This window comes from Ambystoma mexicanum, chromosome 2p, assembly GCF_040938575.1.
Source record: "Ambystoma mexicanum isolate Mex_15411 chromosome 2p, UKY_AmexF1_1, whole genome shotgun sequence".
In the NCBI taxonomy this organism is placed as follows: Eukaryota; Metazoa; Chordata; class Amphibia; order Caudata; family Ambystomatidae; genus Ambystoma; species Ambystoma mexicanum.
This window is the reverse complement of record NC_090923.1, coordinates 721,052,723-721,070,691: the sequence shown is the minus strand read 5'-3', so window position 1 is coordinate 721,070,691 and position 17,969 is coordinate 721,052,723. Positions and strand designations below refer to the sequence as shown.

Genomic DNA, 17,969 nt, shown 5'->3' with positions numbered 1-17,969 from the left:
TTGGAAATTGGCTAATACATTAAGCATTTATGGGAGAGTCGAATTGATAGTCTCATGAGGCAGTGCAGTTACAGTTGACCAAAGGGTATACGTGATGGGTGCACTTGGTAAATATGGTATCAATAAGTTAGGCGATAAAACATTTAAGCATTTGTTTAACCATTTTACAAGTAGTGAGACGTGTGGCAGTTGCCCAAATGCGGTGCATACAAGTTGGTTTACAAGTTCAAAGAGTTGTGAATTCTGCAAATGTGGTACAATGTATCGCCTGTGCTGCTGTGCCCCTACTTTGCTGCCAGGCCAGCAGGCCTCCATATTACTGTCTTCCCGACCAGCTCTAATGCTTGCCACTGCTACCAGGATCTGGAGAAACCGTGGTGGAGTGATGAGGAGGGTGAGCAACTGGTATGTCTGCCTGTGTGTAGTGTTTAGTGTAGATATGATGTGTGTATGTATGTCTTGCCTGCAGTGCTGCCCCCTGACTCTTGCCTGTCTGAGTGTATCTGTGTTGCTGCCTGCCCCTCTGGGGACTAACACATCTTGTAGCGTGCCCTTCACTTGCCCTCAACTGTTGCACCCCCCTGCAGTGAGCAGTGATGGGAGCTGGAGTAAAGTAGTAGATTAAGGTGCAGCCAGGAGTCCCGACAGTTATGCGCTAGGTCAGGCGTGGGCCAGAGAAAAGACAGACTCATTAACGAGACTGGACACAAGATGTTGCTTCTATGGAGTCCGCGTCCCTTTTAGAGGACAGACACACTGACGTCTCAGTGTGCTCCACCTTAAAAGGCACCATAACACTCCTCCTTTTTCATAACAATAAACAACTAAACCATCTGGCCTACATGACCTCTCCACAGACCTTACAACCTTTTCTTGTTGAACCTCTACAATGTAGTCCCTTAGGCGCCCAGGCGACACTTGGAGCATCTCAGGGGGTATCTCCTATTTCCGTCATGACCAGTTCATGTACTCACTTCCTGACCATCGTGATCTTCACTCTTCCTTTCCCCGAGTGCACTGTTGCCAGTCGCCTCACCATCATACTCCTCCTCCTTCTCCTGGCACATGGCACTCCCGGGAGGACCATCTTAACTTTCTATCTCAGCCCCATCGTCCGGCTCCAGAACGAAGCTAGAGTTCCTTGTCACTGTTTCTCATCCATAAAACAAAGTTATCCTGGACCCTTTTCTGTCCACTACATGGAATGGCGAGGTTCAAAAGTAAGGGATAGCTTTCCAGTAGGGCGTCACGACCGTACCAGCAAGGAGTCTCCCATCACCAATTGACTGTCACGTAATCCCCCCCTCATATTCTCCTTTTCGTTTGCCTGCCGACTATCCACTTGCACTAAAACATCGTCATTTACTACAGGGCTCCGAGACTCCGGATTGGGAAGCAGCCCTCTCAGACATCGCTGGAATAATGCCTCCGCTGGGGCAAGTCCTGTTGACCAGTGAGGGGGATGATAGTCCAGTAGAAATTGATTTAGGGCCTGACCCAGGCAATCTCCTTTGCCATGAACAATCTGAACTGTCTTGTTTAGAGTGAGCATAAAGCGTTCCGCCTCACCTTTGACCTTTGGCCACAACTGGGTTATTTTCCTATGATGAATGCCACACGCTTGCATGAACATGTGAAAACCTTAGCTCTGGAACAGTGGGCCATTGTTGGAGTATATCTCCATTGGGTAACCTTGAACTGCGAAAACACATCAGGTAATGCTGTCAACGATATAAACTTGCAACTCTACTGGCACATCCGAAATATCACTTAAATAGGCTTCACATTTTGCAGATCTCAGCAGCCTGGCTGGTCACCGGTCTACCAAAATATGTGCATGTTTCTGCAACACTTCGCAAACTTCACTGGCGACACTGGAGGCAGGGTCAGTGAGGAACACAACACATGTTCATTTGGAAGGCAACAGGCCGCATTTATTACATGTCTTAAATCAGGGCAAAAGCGGCAAAAGCCATACATGAATTACATCATCCGATAGTTACGTCATTGTTACGTCATAAATTGCGTCATCCTCCATCATCAACTACGTCAACATTACGTACTATAGCGTGGGGGGAATGACCATGTTCAATGCCCTCCATGCCCCGGGATGGGCCTGAGGGAAATATGTTACTCCCCGAAACCACAGACCTCACCCGCTCACCTCTTCCATGGACCGATGAGGACCACTCTAAGCACCCCTGACCTGCCACCTCACTGTTCCAAGCCGAACCTAGGACCCTAACTTAAATCAGCAATCAATCTCCCTTCCAGTGACCCAAAAGGTTGAGACCCCTTGCTCAATTCAATGCAATGTGCTCCAAGCTACCGCCACAGGGCCACTGGTCTACCGGCCATGGGCACTCCCCACCACTTTCTTCCATTACTTATGCTTGTCACTTAGGATTGAATAAGGCCAGATGTCATCTGCTCTGACCCAATGGACCCCACAATACCACCAGAACCACCTCATTTCAACGCTGATGAGTACCCCCCAACAAGACGCCCCGTGCACTCGATTCCTCACTTTGACGTGCGTCTCCTCCATCACACATACATAGAGAACCATTTGTCTGTGGCGTGAGCCATCCGGAAATTCATGGATACTTTTTTCAGGTTGGGCTGACCACTGCACTCTTCTCTGGCTGTAGTGAGTCCCGCAGATACTACTACCACCCTAAAAACATTACCCTTATTAGCACAGATGGTGCTTCCCCAGCCAGCATGGATGAAGTGACTCTCCCCGTAGTTGGGTTTCATCTACAGATACAAAACAGGGTATGTTATATACATATCAGAAGCTAGACCCGCCATGCAAGGACCTATCCAACCATGGAGCAGGGAGCCTAAAACCCCCAAACACCTACCCCCACTCCTGCCACTGTCTCTATTGGCCTGTAGTCCCTGACGGAGGCCCCTCTTCCTATCCCCCGGTTCTCCACTGAATCACAGAAGAACCAGGAACAACAAGATCGCTGTACCGCCAGGGTTGTGTGTCCAATTGACCACGTAACTCAGAGACAAAACCACCATGGCCCCGGCACAACCATGGGGGAGTCCTGCTGACCCTGTCCCAACTCAGGGAATGCCCCCCCGTCGTATAGCGACCTTACTGGCAACTCAAGACCACCAGGCCCCTTCCCAACCAACGTTGACCACTATCGCCACACACCAACTCCTGGTGTGCCAGGCACCCCATGACAGACACCACGTGCTCCTGCGCTCCTTTGAAGACCCCACTGGTGTGTCCCAGAAGCCCCTCGTCCTACGATGGCGGCCTGACAGTGGTGTGTCAGGCCCTGAGAAACAATACCCTGGGAGGCCCGCCAACAGTCTGCCAGTGCCCAGCAACTCCCCGGAACTCGATCTCCCGCCCCCCAACCCCGTCCAGCCCTCCCTGTCCTGAAGCCGCCCCACACCAAGTGGGACCGCACAGACCAACAGCTTCGGGCACCAAGGCCACTGCCAGGGGCCCAGCCTCTAGCCCACCAGCCCCCAGAAACCCTAACTGGCGACCCTGCAATAAGGGCACTGCCCTGCAAGGAGGTGAACCCTCCCCCACCATCCCTTTGAGAAATGATACCCGGTGAGCCCCTGGACCTGCAACCAGTGCCCTCCCCCCGGATCCCGATCACCCAGCCCCCACGGCCACTGCCTGGCCATAACCCCTATCCGCCTGCCACAGGGACTTCGCACAAACCATACCCCAGACACCCGGACTGCAGCCAGGGGGGACAAAAACCCTAAACACAAAGGCGTTACACTGAAAAACCTGTCTCCCAGAATGGACACTTGCCCACCCCAAGGTTTTAGCTACTAGCCAGACAAGTCCCTTGACCACTGACACCAGAGGGGCCCCACCTGCTTACGGCCCCCTGCCTCCACTATGGTATGGAACAAGCCTATATCACACATGCCCGCCAATCCAAGACCAGCAACACACTTGTCTCTCTGCATGAGCATAGCCCCCCCGAAGGTTGAGACCTCCCACCAGCCGAGAAATGGTACCCGGAGAACTCCACAGACCCTCTGCCTGCACCCAACGTTCTCGGATCTCTATTGGCTGTTATGGTTTGACCGGTTGCATCCGCCAGGGTGCCCTCAGGTGGCATAGCGCTTTACAAATGATAAATAACATACCATAACAAACTCCACCTCAGGGTAGCGTGACCACTGATCGATCATCACCACAAAGTGATCATCATGGTTCATGGATGCAAAATCAATATGTATTCTGTCCCATGGTTTACAGCTCCTGTCCATTTACTGTATCCGTGGTGCCTTGTTCTCAGGAGACGCTGCCTAGCACTACACTCAGGTCTTCACTTTCTCTTCCAGGCTCAAGAACCAAACTTTCTGCCGAATGCGAGCCTTCATCTTTGCCGTTCCTTGATGCCCATGATGAGCCAGGCTGATCACTTTTGGTATCAATTTGCTCAGAAAGACCATCCGTGACCCCTCAACAACAGGCCATCTGACGCAAATGGGAATTCGTGTTTGACCTTCCTGGTAATTTGTCATCTGTATGTTCTATCTATGCTGGTATGTGTACCTGCCTTGTCGCTTTCTATCTGTTTATTGTATTCATGATTGAGAACATGCACATTATGGGAGGCTCCGAATATGAGCTCTGTGTCTTTAGAGTACTTTTTTCATACAGTTACTGATCTGCGTCCTGTATTCATACTACCGACTGTATGTATACCTCCCTTGTGGCTGCTGTTGTTAAAATGTGCAACTAATGTCAACATTGAAAAGATACTCGATTATTATTTTCATTGCTGAATGGATGCAGCGGGTCAAAGGACATCAGGGGTGCGCCAATGCTTATTTCGATCACTGCCAGAGCAATATATCAAGCTATTGGTTGTGGTTACAACAAAGGTGAGGGGGGCACGGGCAGAAATTCTTCAGTTTGACCCTTCATTGTTTAGGTTCAGAGGGGGGCCCCAAATGTGTCTGTGCCCTGGGCCACAAAATCCATTGAGATAGCCCTGCACACAGAGACACACACACAGATATTCAACCACAAAGAGATAAACACACACACACATTCATACACATTCACCCGCCAGTCACGCACCCATAAAGCTTCTCTGTCATTCACACGAACAACCATATGGGTGCACATTAAGACACACGCTTGCATACATACATACACGCACTTACACACACCCATGTGCGCATACATTCATACAATCCTCGCCCAAACTCATACACACAAACAAAAGCACTTTTGTTTTCCTTACCTGCTTATTCCCTCCAGACTCGATACAACACTGCCTCCTGAGCTGCTCCTTAGGCCTCCAGCTCCCACGCTCCATGCAGACAGGAAGCAGGGAGAGCTTCCTGATTCCTGATATAGACAAGAGTGTGGGATCCGGGGAGCGACCCCTGCTGCTCAGTCTGCAGGGTGACATCTGTAAATGCCCACATAGTGTTGCATGCACGTTTAGGCACTACTCTGTCGAAGGTTGATTTACAGAAAAAAACTAGGGCAAAGCCAGACAAACAGATGATCATGTTGACCAGTTTACAGGTGAACACGTTTTTGCCGACCATTTTGGCTTGTCTAGGAGTTGGCTGAGGAGGGGAACCCAACACCCTGAACACCCATTTTGTTTTGGTATTGGGAATTGGAGATTATTTTTAACAACAAGGGTATCTCAGTGCTAACAACAGAAGATCATAAAGCAGAAGAGACTACATTAAGATAGATTGAACAAAGGTGTTTTCAAAGATTTCTGGAATGTCAGTGAGTTAGTCTCCATACAGAGAGAACAGGGTAGTGCGTCCATCTTTTGACCACGTGGCCTGTAAAGGCACAACCTCCTGCTTCCTCCCTATGCTATTTAGGGATGGAGACCTGTCTGTCCAGGATGGATCTCAAAGATCTTGAGGATATATGTAGTTTAAATTTGCTTGAGAGGGCCATAGGGACTGTTGCTGGAAGCTCTTGAAGACAATGCAAAGACCTTTGAACTCAGTGCGTTTATGTATTGGCAGCCAGTGTAGTGTACTTAGTGCCGGGGAGGTGTGGTCAAGTTTTTTTTATTTTCAGGAGAATTCTTGCCATCCTGTTCTGAGCTTGTTTCAATCGCTGTATAGAAGATTTCTGGAGGCCTAGGTACATACTAATACCAAAATCATGCCATGAGGAAACCAAGGCATTCATCAGCGAGATTTGGTGGGGGGAAAGTTACGTAAGGCAATAGTGGCCTCAGTTTTCTTATCATAAAGAAGCAGGTGGAGATCACATTTTGAAATGTGTCTCTCCAATGAGAAGTTGTTGTCAAAGATGATTCCCAAATGGTTCTCCTCTTGTTTTGGGTCAGGACATGTTCCAAAGCTGTCCAGTCAACTTAGTGGGGACCAGATGCCAGGCCTTTCATTTATTATTAGTATCTCTGTCTTGTCTGGTTTATCTTTAGGAAGGTGTCATCCATACAATGTTTAATTAGACATAGGGTGTTTTGAATCTTATATGATGAATTCATATCTCCTTGTTTCAGATCAACCAATAGGCTCGGTGTCATCCGTGTAATTAAGAAAGGTTATCTCTGACAAATTCAACATCTCCATCAGTAGTTGAAAGTATGAGTTAAAGGAAATAGGGGATAGTGATTATCTTTGGGGTACACCACATTTCATCTGTTGGGGTTGGGAATAAAACACCAATCCCACTTGTACTCGTTGGGTTCGATTAGTAAGAAAGGAGTAAATGCATTCCAATATTCTACCCCGAAAACCTTGCTTGTATAATCTGTTGTACCAAGTTCTGTTGTCCACTGTATCAAAGGGCGTCGGAAGATCAAGCAACATCAGCATGCGTGACTCTCCTTGGTCCATTTCTTCTCTCAATAAAATGAATACAGAGGTGGTTACCAGCTCAATGCTCCCACGAGGTGTAAAACGTAGTTGCTTGTGATTGATCAAGAATGCCCTTATATTCCACAAAGAACTGGATCGTGAGACTACCAGTCTCTCCAATTGTTTGAAGAGAAAAGTGAGCTGTGAGATTGGTCTAAAATATTCTAATACTGAGGGCTCCAAATATGTTTTTTTAGCAATGGTTTGATTACAGAATGTTTCCGCTTATCCGGAGCGATAACTGATGAGAGTGAGGCATTAAATGTTTGCAAGATATGGTCTAAGAACAATGGGCAGATTTTCTGAGCTTTTGCTGGCGGAAGTATAACCAGCAGTGTGTCCGAACTTTTACATAAGGATAAAAGTTATCCTAAAGTTAGATCTTCTCTATTTTGACTAAGAAGAATGTAATAAGGTGGTAAGCTAGCTGTTGGGATGGTTGCACTGATGAGAATGCTGAGCCATTACCAATTTTGTCTCCAAATGAGAAGCCTTTCTTCATTGTGTTGGCTGCAGAGTCAATTTTGTGACTGTAATAACGATTTTATGGGTTACTAGTCTTTCCTTCGAAGTTTTTCCATCGAGGATTCATTCCATCGAATCTTTCCCATTGAAAGATGTTTCATCAAATTGCCACACATAAAGTGCAAAGTGTTTATGCATCGAAAACCCTTTCATTGAATAAGGTTTCGTTATATAAACACTTTACATTTTTTGCATGGAGAGTCGATGAAACATGCATAACGTTATAACATTACATGGAGCTGTACAGTGCTGAAATCTATCCAAGACAGTTGCAATGTATTTCAGCACTGGACAGCTCCCTCTAACTTACATAGTGTGCACTTTTATTTTATTTTTTAATGGGAGGGCTCCCCAACCACCTAATAAAATGAAATAAACGTCCCCAGTTCTAGAAAATTAAATGAAAGTACACACTACACAAGTCAGGGGGAGCTGTCCAGTGCTGAAATCTATAAAGTATTTCAGCACTGGACAGCTTCATCTAACTTGTGGTGTTTATGGTTTGTTGGGGGTCCACCCCCAAACCCTCCCCCCAACCTCCAGGGGTCCCACCCCACCCCCATTTTCCAAATGTAACCATTGTCCAGTGCTGAAATCGTATTTCAGCACTGGACAGCTCCCTGTAACTTGTGGTGTTTATTGTTTATAGGCTCCCCCAAAACCCCCACCCCCAACCCCCAGGGACCCTCCAAACCACCCCAACACCCATTTTCAAAAATTAACCCTTTCCTCAACCCATTGAATTTCCAACCCAAACATCCATTCATCTATTTTAAAGGTATGTTTCAGTTGGAACGCCATCGAGATTCATTAAATGAATATGCTTTTTGATGGAAAAGCATTTCAATGAATGAATTTCAATGGATAATGATTTGATGGAAATTATTTCGATGGAAAGACTGTATACCGTTTTTATGCCTTAACTATCTCTTTCTTATAGCCACGTTGAAAAATGTTGAGATCGTGCAATGATTCTTCGCGGTGTTCTGTGCCATTGTCTTTCTAAATTCCTGACTTTACACCTTAAGGTCAGATATGAACCATTTTCTATTTTGTTTTCCACTGAAATGGATGTTAGTTTTTATGAGCGGGCATTTTTTAAGTTGTTTAGTAGTTTGTTGGGGTTATCCACATTTAGGGATTCTGAGGCAATGTGGCGGTGATTAGTCTTATTTTGAATATTTCTGTAGACACCTGATTCTAAGGAAGCTTAGAAATTGAAATTAAAGGGCAGGACTTGTTTTTGTGGGGATTTGGTATAAATATTTTGAACCGGGTGCCCATGTGGTCAGTCCAAATAAAAGGAACTGCAGGTAAAACAATTACATCAGAGCGTGGGGTGAAGATCTGATCTAATGTATGGCCAACTATATTAGTCAGGTAATCTAACTGAGCTGTCAAATTATGGTCATATAGAGAATTTAGGAGGAAGGCTGTGCCGTTACCTGCCTTACATTCAGTCTCTTAATTATTCAGTCTATTCATTAAAGTCACAGCGTTTCAAAGGTTCTTCAGTTTTGATTGACAGCTTGCGATATTTCAAAGGCAAAATTACGTTTAGCATCAGAGGCTTATAGATTAAAACTATAGTAAGAGTCCCTTTGGAGCTGAACGGTTAAAGCTTTGAAAGGAATTAGCAGGGAATTAAGTAGGGTCATTAAATTTAGGTCTGATTTGTACATAATTGCAAGGCCCACACCCTGTCTTGCGGGTTTGTAATTTAGAGGTACATTTCAAACCTTTGGGCACAATATCTTCAAAATTGACGTATTATTGTCGGAGATGCAGGTTTCAGTGACACAGATCAGATCCAGATCATAGTCGCGTGGGACATCATGTAATAGAAATCTATTCTTTACTGCTGATCTTGTGTTAATTAGAAATCATTGAAGGTGTTTATGTTGATCCTGTACTGGACTGAGAGACTGTGGTATAATATTAATGGTTTGGAGACACAATACTTTTGACAAATGAATTGTATGAATCAAATTCTCTTCCTTCAAAGTACAAATACAATCTTCATCCAACGGGTAATAGGAAGAGAATTTGTTAAGAATATCGGTTGGAGTACCTTCCGACACAAGATATAACTCTTGGCCGGACTTGGCGCGGAGGGTGCAGGCAGGCTGGCGTTGACACGCCCACTGCGCCACTCCATGCGCTTGAAATTTATAGCACATAATGTGATCTAAGAAGATATAGATAGGGCTGTTCCTAACCGGAGTAGTTGGATTAAAACAGGATATCAGCTGTCCCACATGCCTAAAGGTCGGTGCCGTTTGTCCCTAAGCTATACACAATAGAGTATTTAAAACACATTAATAATAGGCATAGAGAAAAGATAGTCAGAATTAAACAAGTTAAATCTTTAAGAACCAGGAAGTGAGTAAACATGTCTTACTAAGTAGAGTAGGGGAGTTAAATCGTTAGGCATATCACGACTAACAACCGCTCCCACTAGCTGCTAAAGTTATTTGGATCAGCTTTGTGAACCCTGATCCTGTTGGTTACGTGTTCTCCCAATCCTAAAGACTAAAGCACAAGTCTAACCTGAAAGCCATTCCCCTAAGCCCTAATAATGTTGCTGATACTGAATCTAAGCACAAAAACAAAGTCCTTATATCAGTCTTACACCAACGGCCCCATGTGACCAGAGTACTGATTCCAGAGCCCTACACTAAAGACAGATAGGGGTGCAGATGCTACCAGAATAAAGGTCTTATACCCGGTCCGGCGATACACCCTACATACTTAAGCAGAGCCACCCACCCCCATACCACCAGAGTACTGATTCTTCCCAGAAGCTCACGGTAATAGTATTACAGGACCCGTGCTTACCTTCAACATGCGGATCTCTCGCAGGGCAATCTTCCGTATGACAGGATCATCTTCCGACTCCACAAACTTCTTGATGGCCACGAGCTGCCCATTCTCCTTGTTCCGGCATTTAAAGACTACTCCATAGGAGCCTTCGCCGATTTTTCCAAGCCGCTCAAACTTCTCCATCCTAGGCTTGGCAAATGTAGACCTGTAGTAATGAGAGTAGTAGACAGTGAGGGGTGGCACAGGGCTGAAAGTGGAGGGCGAGAAGACTTATTAAAAAAAGGAGTGGGGCAACAAAGAGGAGGAAAGATGAGTGAGGCGGGAGTGGTGAAAGAGTAAAAGAAAGAGGAATGTAGCAAGAAGTGGGAGGTAGAGCGAGACAGATGAAATAAAGGGGCAGAGGGGAAGGGACAGCCTAGGAAACAATATAAAATATTGAGAAAAGGAGACTGGGGGAAGGTGACGGGGGCAGAGGGAGGAGAGAGAAGACATATCTATAGAAGGAGGTGGCATGATGGGGATGGACGAAAGAGGGAGCAAGGAAGAGAGAGAGTGAGGGAGAGAATGACCGTGAAGGACAAAAGAGGGTGTAGGGAAGAGAGAGAGTGAGGGAGAGAATGACCGTGAAGGACAAAAGAGGGAGTAGGGAAGAGAGAGAGTGAGGGAGAGAGTGACACGGAGGGAAGAAATAGGGATAAGGAAGAGAGAGAGAGAGGCAGAGACAAAGAGGGAGCGAGCTAAAAAGCCGAGAACATAAAAGGTACGAGGGGAAGGAATAAGGGGAGGAAGATGGACGGAGAGTAAAGGAGAGGCCCGGCAGGGGTGTTGCTGGGTCTGGAAAATATCAGGGGCTACGCTAATATCGGGACTGCCAGGACTCGGGGCTAGCTAGAATTTTGGTTGTAGCCCCCGGGCTTCTATCCAGGGCTACAACCAAAATACCCAGGACTATAACCCGCTCAGCCCACCCCCTAGCAAGGGGGAAATTGGAAGAGAGGAAAGGAGGGAAGTATGAGGAGGGGCAGTGGACAGCGTAATGGCAGCCAGGAAAGAAAGGAGATCATGAAAAAGAACAAGCAAGAAAGGCGAGGGGGCTTAAGAATGGGAATGTAATGTCGAGGGGGTGAAATAAAGAGACGACCTTAATATAAACCACAGAAAAGTGTGAAAGGGGTGAACGCCGGGAACTTAAAGGGAGGGTGGCAGGGAGGGGCAGAGCGAGTCAGGGGAGTAGAGAGCAGAGCACTATAAATGGTTAATGTGTAAGTGCGCTCTCTGCTGTACTTTCCCTCATCGATGTGCATGGAATTGGCTCGGACCGTGTACAGTTAGTTCTAAGCGTGCATGTGCTGGACCACCCACGGAGGATAGCTCAGTGGCAACGTGCTCGCCTTGGAAACAAGACGACACGAAGCAAGACAGGTTCGATCCCCGGGTCCGCGCTTGGAAACTTCTGGGTATTCACAACTGAGACGTATTCCTGTAATAGCGCCTTGATGCCCCCGCGTTGTGTGAGCGCTTTAAAAATGCAACAAAAAAAATCTACAGCGCATGAATCCAGTGTGCTGTACGCCGGCCCTAGGAAGGGGTGCTGACTCAGAGCCTTATGCACTCTCAGTGACACCGCAGGCAGGCAGCATTTTTTGCATGCGTTAAATGCAGGCAGCGCATTATGCATACTTAGTAAAAGTGCATGCAGGTAGAGTGTTCTGCATGCTTAGCGGCACTGCGCGCACACAGCGTTGTGTGCATGCTTAGTGCACGTGTAATGCAGGCAGCATTTTATGCATGCTCAGTGCAAGCAGGCAGTGTTTTATGCACGGTTAGTGAAAGTGTGGGCAGGCATCGTTTTATGCACGCTTAGTGATAGCGCATGGATAACTGCACTGCCACTACGCATGCATAAAACGCTGTGGTGGAGCAGGCAGGATGCGAGCGCGCGCACAGCTTTTTATGGATGCATAGTGCGCCATTTCTCATTTGCAGCCATTTCTGGGGCGCTTTGGTTGGTGCAGTCATTTCATGGTGCTCCTCCGCTAGATGTATATAGTCTCTGAAGCAGCCATAGACTATAAGGGTGGCGTTGTGAAAAATAACTGAACAATCAGGGTGGTAAGGTGGAAATATCAGGACGCAAAAGAAAACGTTGATGGCTGGACGGTAAAAATTAATCTTAACTTCTGGCATTGCTCTGGGCAACTCTTCCCCACCCCCAAGCCATCCTTTCACCTGCCAAGCCATTACAGAAAGGGGAAAGACCAAACGCAAATCAGGCGTGGTCCCATCCTTGAGACACCTACCTGATGATGCCCATTCAGGTCGAAACACGTCTGTGCAGAAGGGATGTGACCTAGCAGTTCAGACTGGACCTTTTGGGGTGGCACCAAGCTGTATTTGCATACATTCCTTCTCCTTTCTGGAATGGCTGGCAGGCAAATACCGATGGTCTGGAGGGTTGCCCAGAGCAACGGCGGAGGTTGAGGTTCATTCTAAACCTTTCAGCCATCACCTCTTTTGTTTTGCTGCAATATCAGGAAGCAGATCGGGTCTCCCCGCACCCCGTGTCTGTATCTAGTTTTCTAGGCAGACTTTTCTTTTGCAACTGCTTCCGTTTAGGAGGACGCAGCACCGCTTGCCTGGAATGGCTTTTCACTCGTGCTGCCAGGCTGCGGTGAATCCTGCAACCGATTTCAGCAGTCCGGGATACACGCATAGTTCTCACACTGGCATGCCTGTAGCTCCCCCTCCTCGAGTGCCTTTTGTGGTGCTGCCCCCTTTGTCCTTTGCCTGACCCAAGCAGGCAACAGCGAAGCTGCCGCCCCCTTTCTATGCCACCCATCGCACCTCTTACTGTGAATGCGGAACTAAATCACTGCTTGAAATTGGCCCGCTCCAACCGGCCCTCGGTTCTTATTTTAGGCCGTATTGAGGGCCAGGCCTTCTTGCATACAATAAGGCCGTTTCGAGGTTGTGAGCCCAGGCACACGGGTCCCTGGGGAAGGAGGATTGTCCAGTAAGAGGTGTGAATAGAGGGGTGATAATAAATGTGAGAGTAACATGACGTTTCATGTTGTGTGAGATAAGGACTATAGCAGATGACATTACATTTTGTTGTGCTTTACTTCACCGTGAATACAGTTTTAAACCCCATTTTCTTTCACTGTGAAAACAGTTTACAAAGCTGTAGGCTTTTTGCTGTGTGTGATCTAGTCGGGATGGGTAAAACTATAATCCTATTTTTGCTCGACAGGTTTAAAAAATGATTTGTATAAGGTCAGGTTAGTGGTTTATGTAAATTGTGTTCTCTCAATTGCATTGCTATACAACTATTCTTTAATCTGTTCAAACATTAACAAATAACTATATTAAATAGAGATGGGAAGATATGTTGCCATCTGGTTTCGCCATTTTGGAACTCTCTCCCCAGAGAAATACAAACTATGAAGGACTATCTAAAACTCAGAAAACTCCTAAAAATCTGGCTCTTCACCTCCAGTCAAGATGAAAACAAATGAAGAACATCCGCGTGCCATGAAACAAAGAAACAGAAAAGGAGTGGGGAGTAGGCCGGACTGGAGTGGAGGGCAGGGGCGAAGAGAGGCGTCTGACTGGGAAGGGTGGTTTCGAGACCTGAAGTCTACCCACCCTAATGGGGGGCTCAAGGTGGAAACAGGGGAGGGAGATGGATACCACTTAATCGGACCACCGAAGGTGAGAAACATCGCACATAAAGGAATAGGACTGGATGCAGAAACCAGACAGCACACAGGCTGACCACGGGGCACAGGGAACACACTACCCCCGGAGGAACTCGTGGGGGCAGTAATTGCTTCACTCTAGAATGATCGATAAGGAAAGGGATACGGGAAACATTTAGTCAGAACAGCGGGGGTAGAAAATGTACTGCCACTAACAAACCCTACTAAATACTCACCCTTCTGCAAACACCTCTCAAACTCTGAACTGAACACAACCATACCTCTACAGCACCACAATCCGCAAATACTTCACAACAATACCACAACGAAACAATCCACACATAATTTTGCCTAAAACCACATGGCGTACACCAACCGAAAATCAAACCTATGCTCAGTGAACAGTGTATCCGAACCGGAGCTGCCAACAGCAGATCACTGCCATCTTGCCCTTACTTACCGCTCAACGCTACTAACCCCACCCCCGCCCTTCTGGCATTACTGACCCGCTAGAGCATCAAGAGACCATGCAGGTGACAACAGTGCGCTGTATAAGTAAGCATAAGTGTGTGATCCTGGGCAAATCATTTATTCTCAATGTGCCTTGTCTGCAGAAATTGGGAATCCTGAGAAAATAATCCTCCCTAACATTGGGGCAGATTTAAGGGGTCATTTTCCAATCTCTCCGCGCATTAAATGAAGAGTAAAAAAACATGTGTGCAAGATGTACGCATGTTTCTTCATCTCGTGTCACTCCAAGGGGTTTTCAAGGTTTTGACTGGATCGGATGGGCACCCAGAAACAAATGCCTATTCATCAGCATCTGATTCTGATGTTGGCAGATATGCATTTGATTCTTATGGACTCAGCAGACTTTTAGCAACAGGTAGAAGCTGACGGATTCCACTAGCATTCATGGAGATGCCTTCTGCCCTGCTAATACCTGGCAGGAGGCATTTATGATTGCACTACGAAGTTCAAAGAATGCATGAAACTCGTGTTCGCCCGAAATCCCATGCATTTGCTCTTCGTGGTACAAGCAATCAAGATTGCATGGGACGACTGCTGACATGCCAGTGGTGGGGAGAACGGTCCTATCTCTGCAATTAGCAGAGGGGCGACAATGACCCCCTTCAAATCAAGGAGTAAGCATGGAATGTCATCCTCTGTAAAATCTGCAGAGCTGCTTTCCGATGATCGGGTATGAATTCACGTTTCGCATCTAGAAGTCTGCAGGGCAACTCATTAGGAGGATCTGGTTTGAAGCTGAAGTGTACACCGATCGGCTCATTGTTTCCTTTATGCAGCCGCCCTGTGTCCCACAGCAGGTTTCAACAGAAATTGTGAGAGTTTATCTGTGACTTTTCTCTTTATGTGCCCTAGTTTAACCATAGATCATAGTTCTTCACGTTGTATTAGTTGTCTTTCTGACCCTCCGTTTCACCAAAGCCTGCCAACTTGTATACTTCATAATATTGGTGTCAAAAGAAGGCAAAATTAGTCTGTGGTTTATGGACGTCTTTGAGAGGAGACTGCATTAGGCTGGCACAATCAAATTTCAAGCAAATGTCTTAAAAGTGCACCATCATTCTGAGTTCATGGTTGGAATTGCTGATTGTAACATTTTAGTGTGTCAGGGGCTCCTGGTGCAAGCTCAGGGAAAAAAGCGACTTACACAGAGGTGAAAACATGATTGGAGCAGAGGTAAGTGGGGAGAGAGACAAATAGAAAGTGAGACACAAAGAGCAAGACACAAATAGGACTACCTGTCTGGGCAGGGAGATGGGATGAATTCCATAGAACTGGGTCAGGGAGACCTGGCCATGCACCGGCACAAGAGCCATTTTTGGACCTTATTGGCTCTGAGCCCGGGCCCACTTAAAGCCTAGATTGGTGAGTACATGCACTTTTTCTTTTTTTCCCCATTTAAATCACTGAACTAAATACTCTGGTTTGGAAACTCTGTTCACAGTGGCCTTCCAAGCATTTCGGCATCTTCTTCCTCTGTGCTCTGGCACACCTAGACAGGTTCTGCCTCCGAGTTTCCAGGCTGAGGGAAACGTCTCCGCTGTGATCTCTTGGGCTCTGCACGCACACGGGAGATGCCCCTGTCCACTTGTGATGCATAGCTGCCTCCCTGCCTCTGCTTCTATCTCCCCCAGGGCCCACTCACGATGGCTTATTCCCCCCCCCCCCCCTCCTGCTTCTCACTGACATGGCAAGCATGAAGAGCTAAGCCTCCCTTCCCTTCCACCTATAAAAAGCACAACTTTCCACAGCGTCGAAACCCTGCACAGGCCCTGGTACCAAAACAAGGAAACATCCACAACCCAATAGTTGTCTCTTGGGAAGTCTAGGCTCTTTGATTACGCACAGGCCTATTTTCTTAGTACACATCTGTACACGTCCGCCATCAGCAGTAATTCCTGGTAAGTGGACACGTTCAACCTTCACTATTCTAACAAGGGGCACTGCACGGCTTCACCCTTGTCATCATCCACAACCCTGCTAGTCAGAGATGTGAAACGTGAGGTCCTTTTAAATGAGGAATCGCGTCATTACATGGTTGGGGGTGCAGAATAACTCTTACACCAATAACAAGACCGACTCAGGAAGTTGGCAAACAAAATCTGTTTTATTGTCAGTTGTCCAAAACAGGGAGTACAACGGAAATCATAATCTCAACACGTTTCATGAAAAAGAATACTTTTATAGCGAAAACTAGACCTGTCATCTGCCAATGCTTTTTGGGCCAGGGGCTTGCCTGGGGCACTGTTGCTGACTATCGTGGGGCACTGCCACCACAATTCCTTTACCCCTGCCACCCCTAGGACAAGCTCCGTTTGTCAATGGGGCGGTGGAGGGCACACTAGTCTTGAAGCTGTTTGCCGCTCTCTCACACCTACTCTCCCCAGACAAGAGGACATACATCAACTAAAGTGTTATCTTTTAATCAACCAAAGAAGAATGAAATGTTTCATCAACTAAACCAGGCTACAAACGTGAGACATGCAGCTTACACAGAGATTTCTGCAGCAGGTGCATCAACCTCCTAAGGTACCTTACAAATGGTGTGCAAGTTATTTATTCTGGGAGCTTACCTACCGCAAAATAGGTTTAAAAAGCGTGGAACATGAACAATGTAATCCTGTTGGAGGAAGCGCAGTAAAATAAAATAAAAATATTGATGCAAGTCTTTGAATTAATCATAACTTTTATCATAGCCAGGGCAGCCTTCCAGTCCATTATTTAGTATTCTATATGCAAAATTATAGAAGAGGCCCTCCTCCCACATACAAATCAGTCTTGGTTTGGCCACCAAAAGGAGCAGTTCAATCTGAACTGCTTGGCCAAGTCCCCGCGGCCCGGTACACAAGGTGAAAGGAGGATAGCACAGGGGCAACGTGCAGGTCTTGGAATCAAGACCATGCAAAGTAACAGAGGTTTGAAGCCCAGAACCGTCCATAGAAACCGAACTCAGGCATAGTATTAGGTGTGTTATAAAATACCAATTACATAAATAAATAAGCAGCCCCAACTAGCTTTTAGGCCCTGTATTATAGCATTTGACCCAGACTGCTCACATTAGTGGCAGGTCCAAGACTGGTTTGCATGCAATGATATGGAAGGTTATGCAGAACAACGCCAGTTACTTTGTTTATTGTTTGTTTATTAATTTATTATGCGCGCCGGACCCAGAGGTATCAGGGCGCAGGTGAAAAGAGTACGTACAGCTTAGTTACAGATGTTACAGTGCAAAGGTAAGAACAGTTTCCTCGGTGTTACAAGATGAGGGTCAAAACAGTATATAAAACAGCAGTAGGGAAATGCTTGTGTATACAACATGTCATTTTAACAAACATTTAGATATTAGCATATCTATATCAAAATACAATACATGCAAGTAAGGACTGAGTGAGTGCAGTAAGAGAGAGTGTAGGTTACATATCTTTCTCTGTAAGCCATTTGTGTTCTTTCTGAATTTGATAAACGTTTGGTCAGATCTGAGTGTGTGTGGTAGGGAGTTCCACAGTTGTGCTGCTCTAACTGGGA

At 46.5% G+C, this 17,969-nt stretch overlaps 1 protein-coding gene across 1 annotated transcript in view; it reads right to left on the bottom strand.

Annotated features, from left to right (window-relative positions):
• Window positions 1-17,969, bottom strand: part of LOC138566722 (cyclin-dependent kinase-like 1) — a 274,738-nt gene that overhangs the window by 250,963 nt on the left and 5,806 nt on the right. Inside the window, exon 2 of the mRNA XM_069644326.1 lies at window positions 10,234-10,423. Within this exon, the coding sequence (XP_069500427.1) occupies window positions 10,234-10,401 (168 nt within the window). The 5' untranslated portion in view covers window positions 10,402-10,423. The remainder of the gene's footprint in view (window positions 1-10,233; window positions 10,424-17,969) is intronic.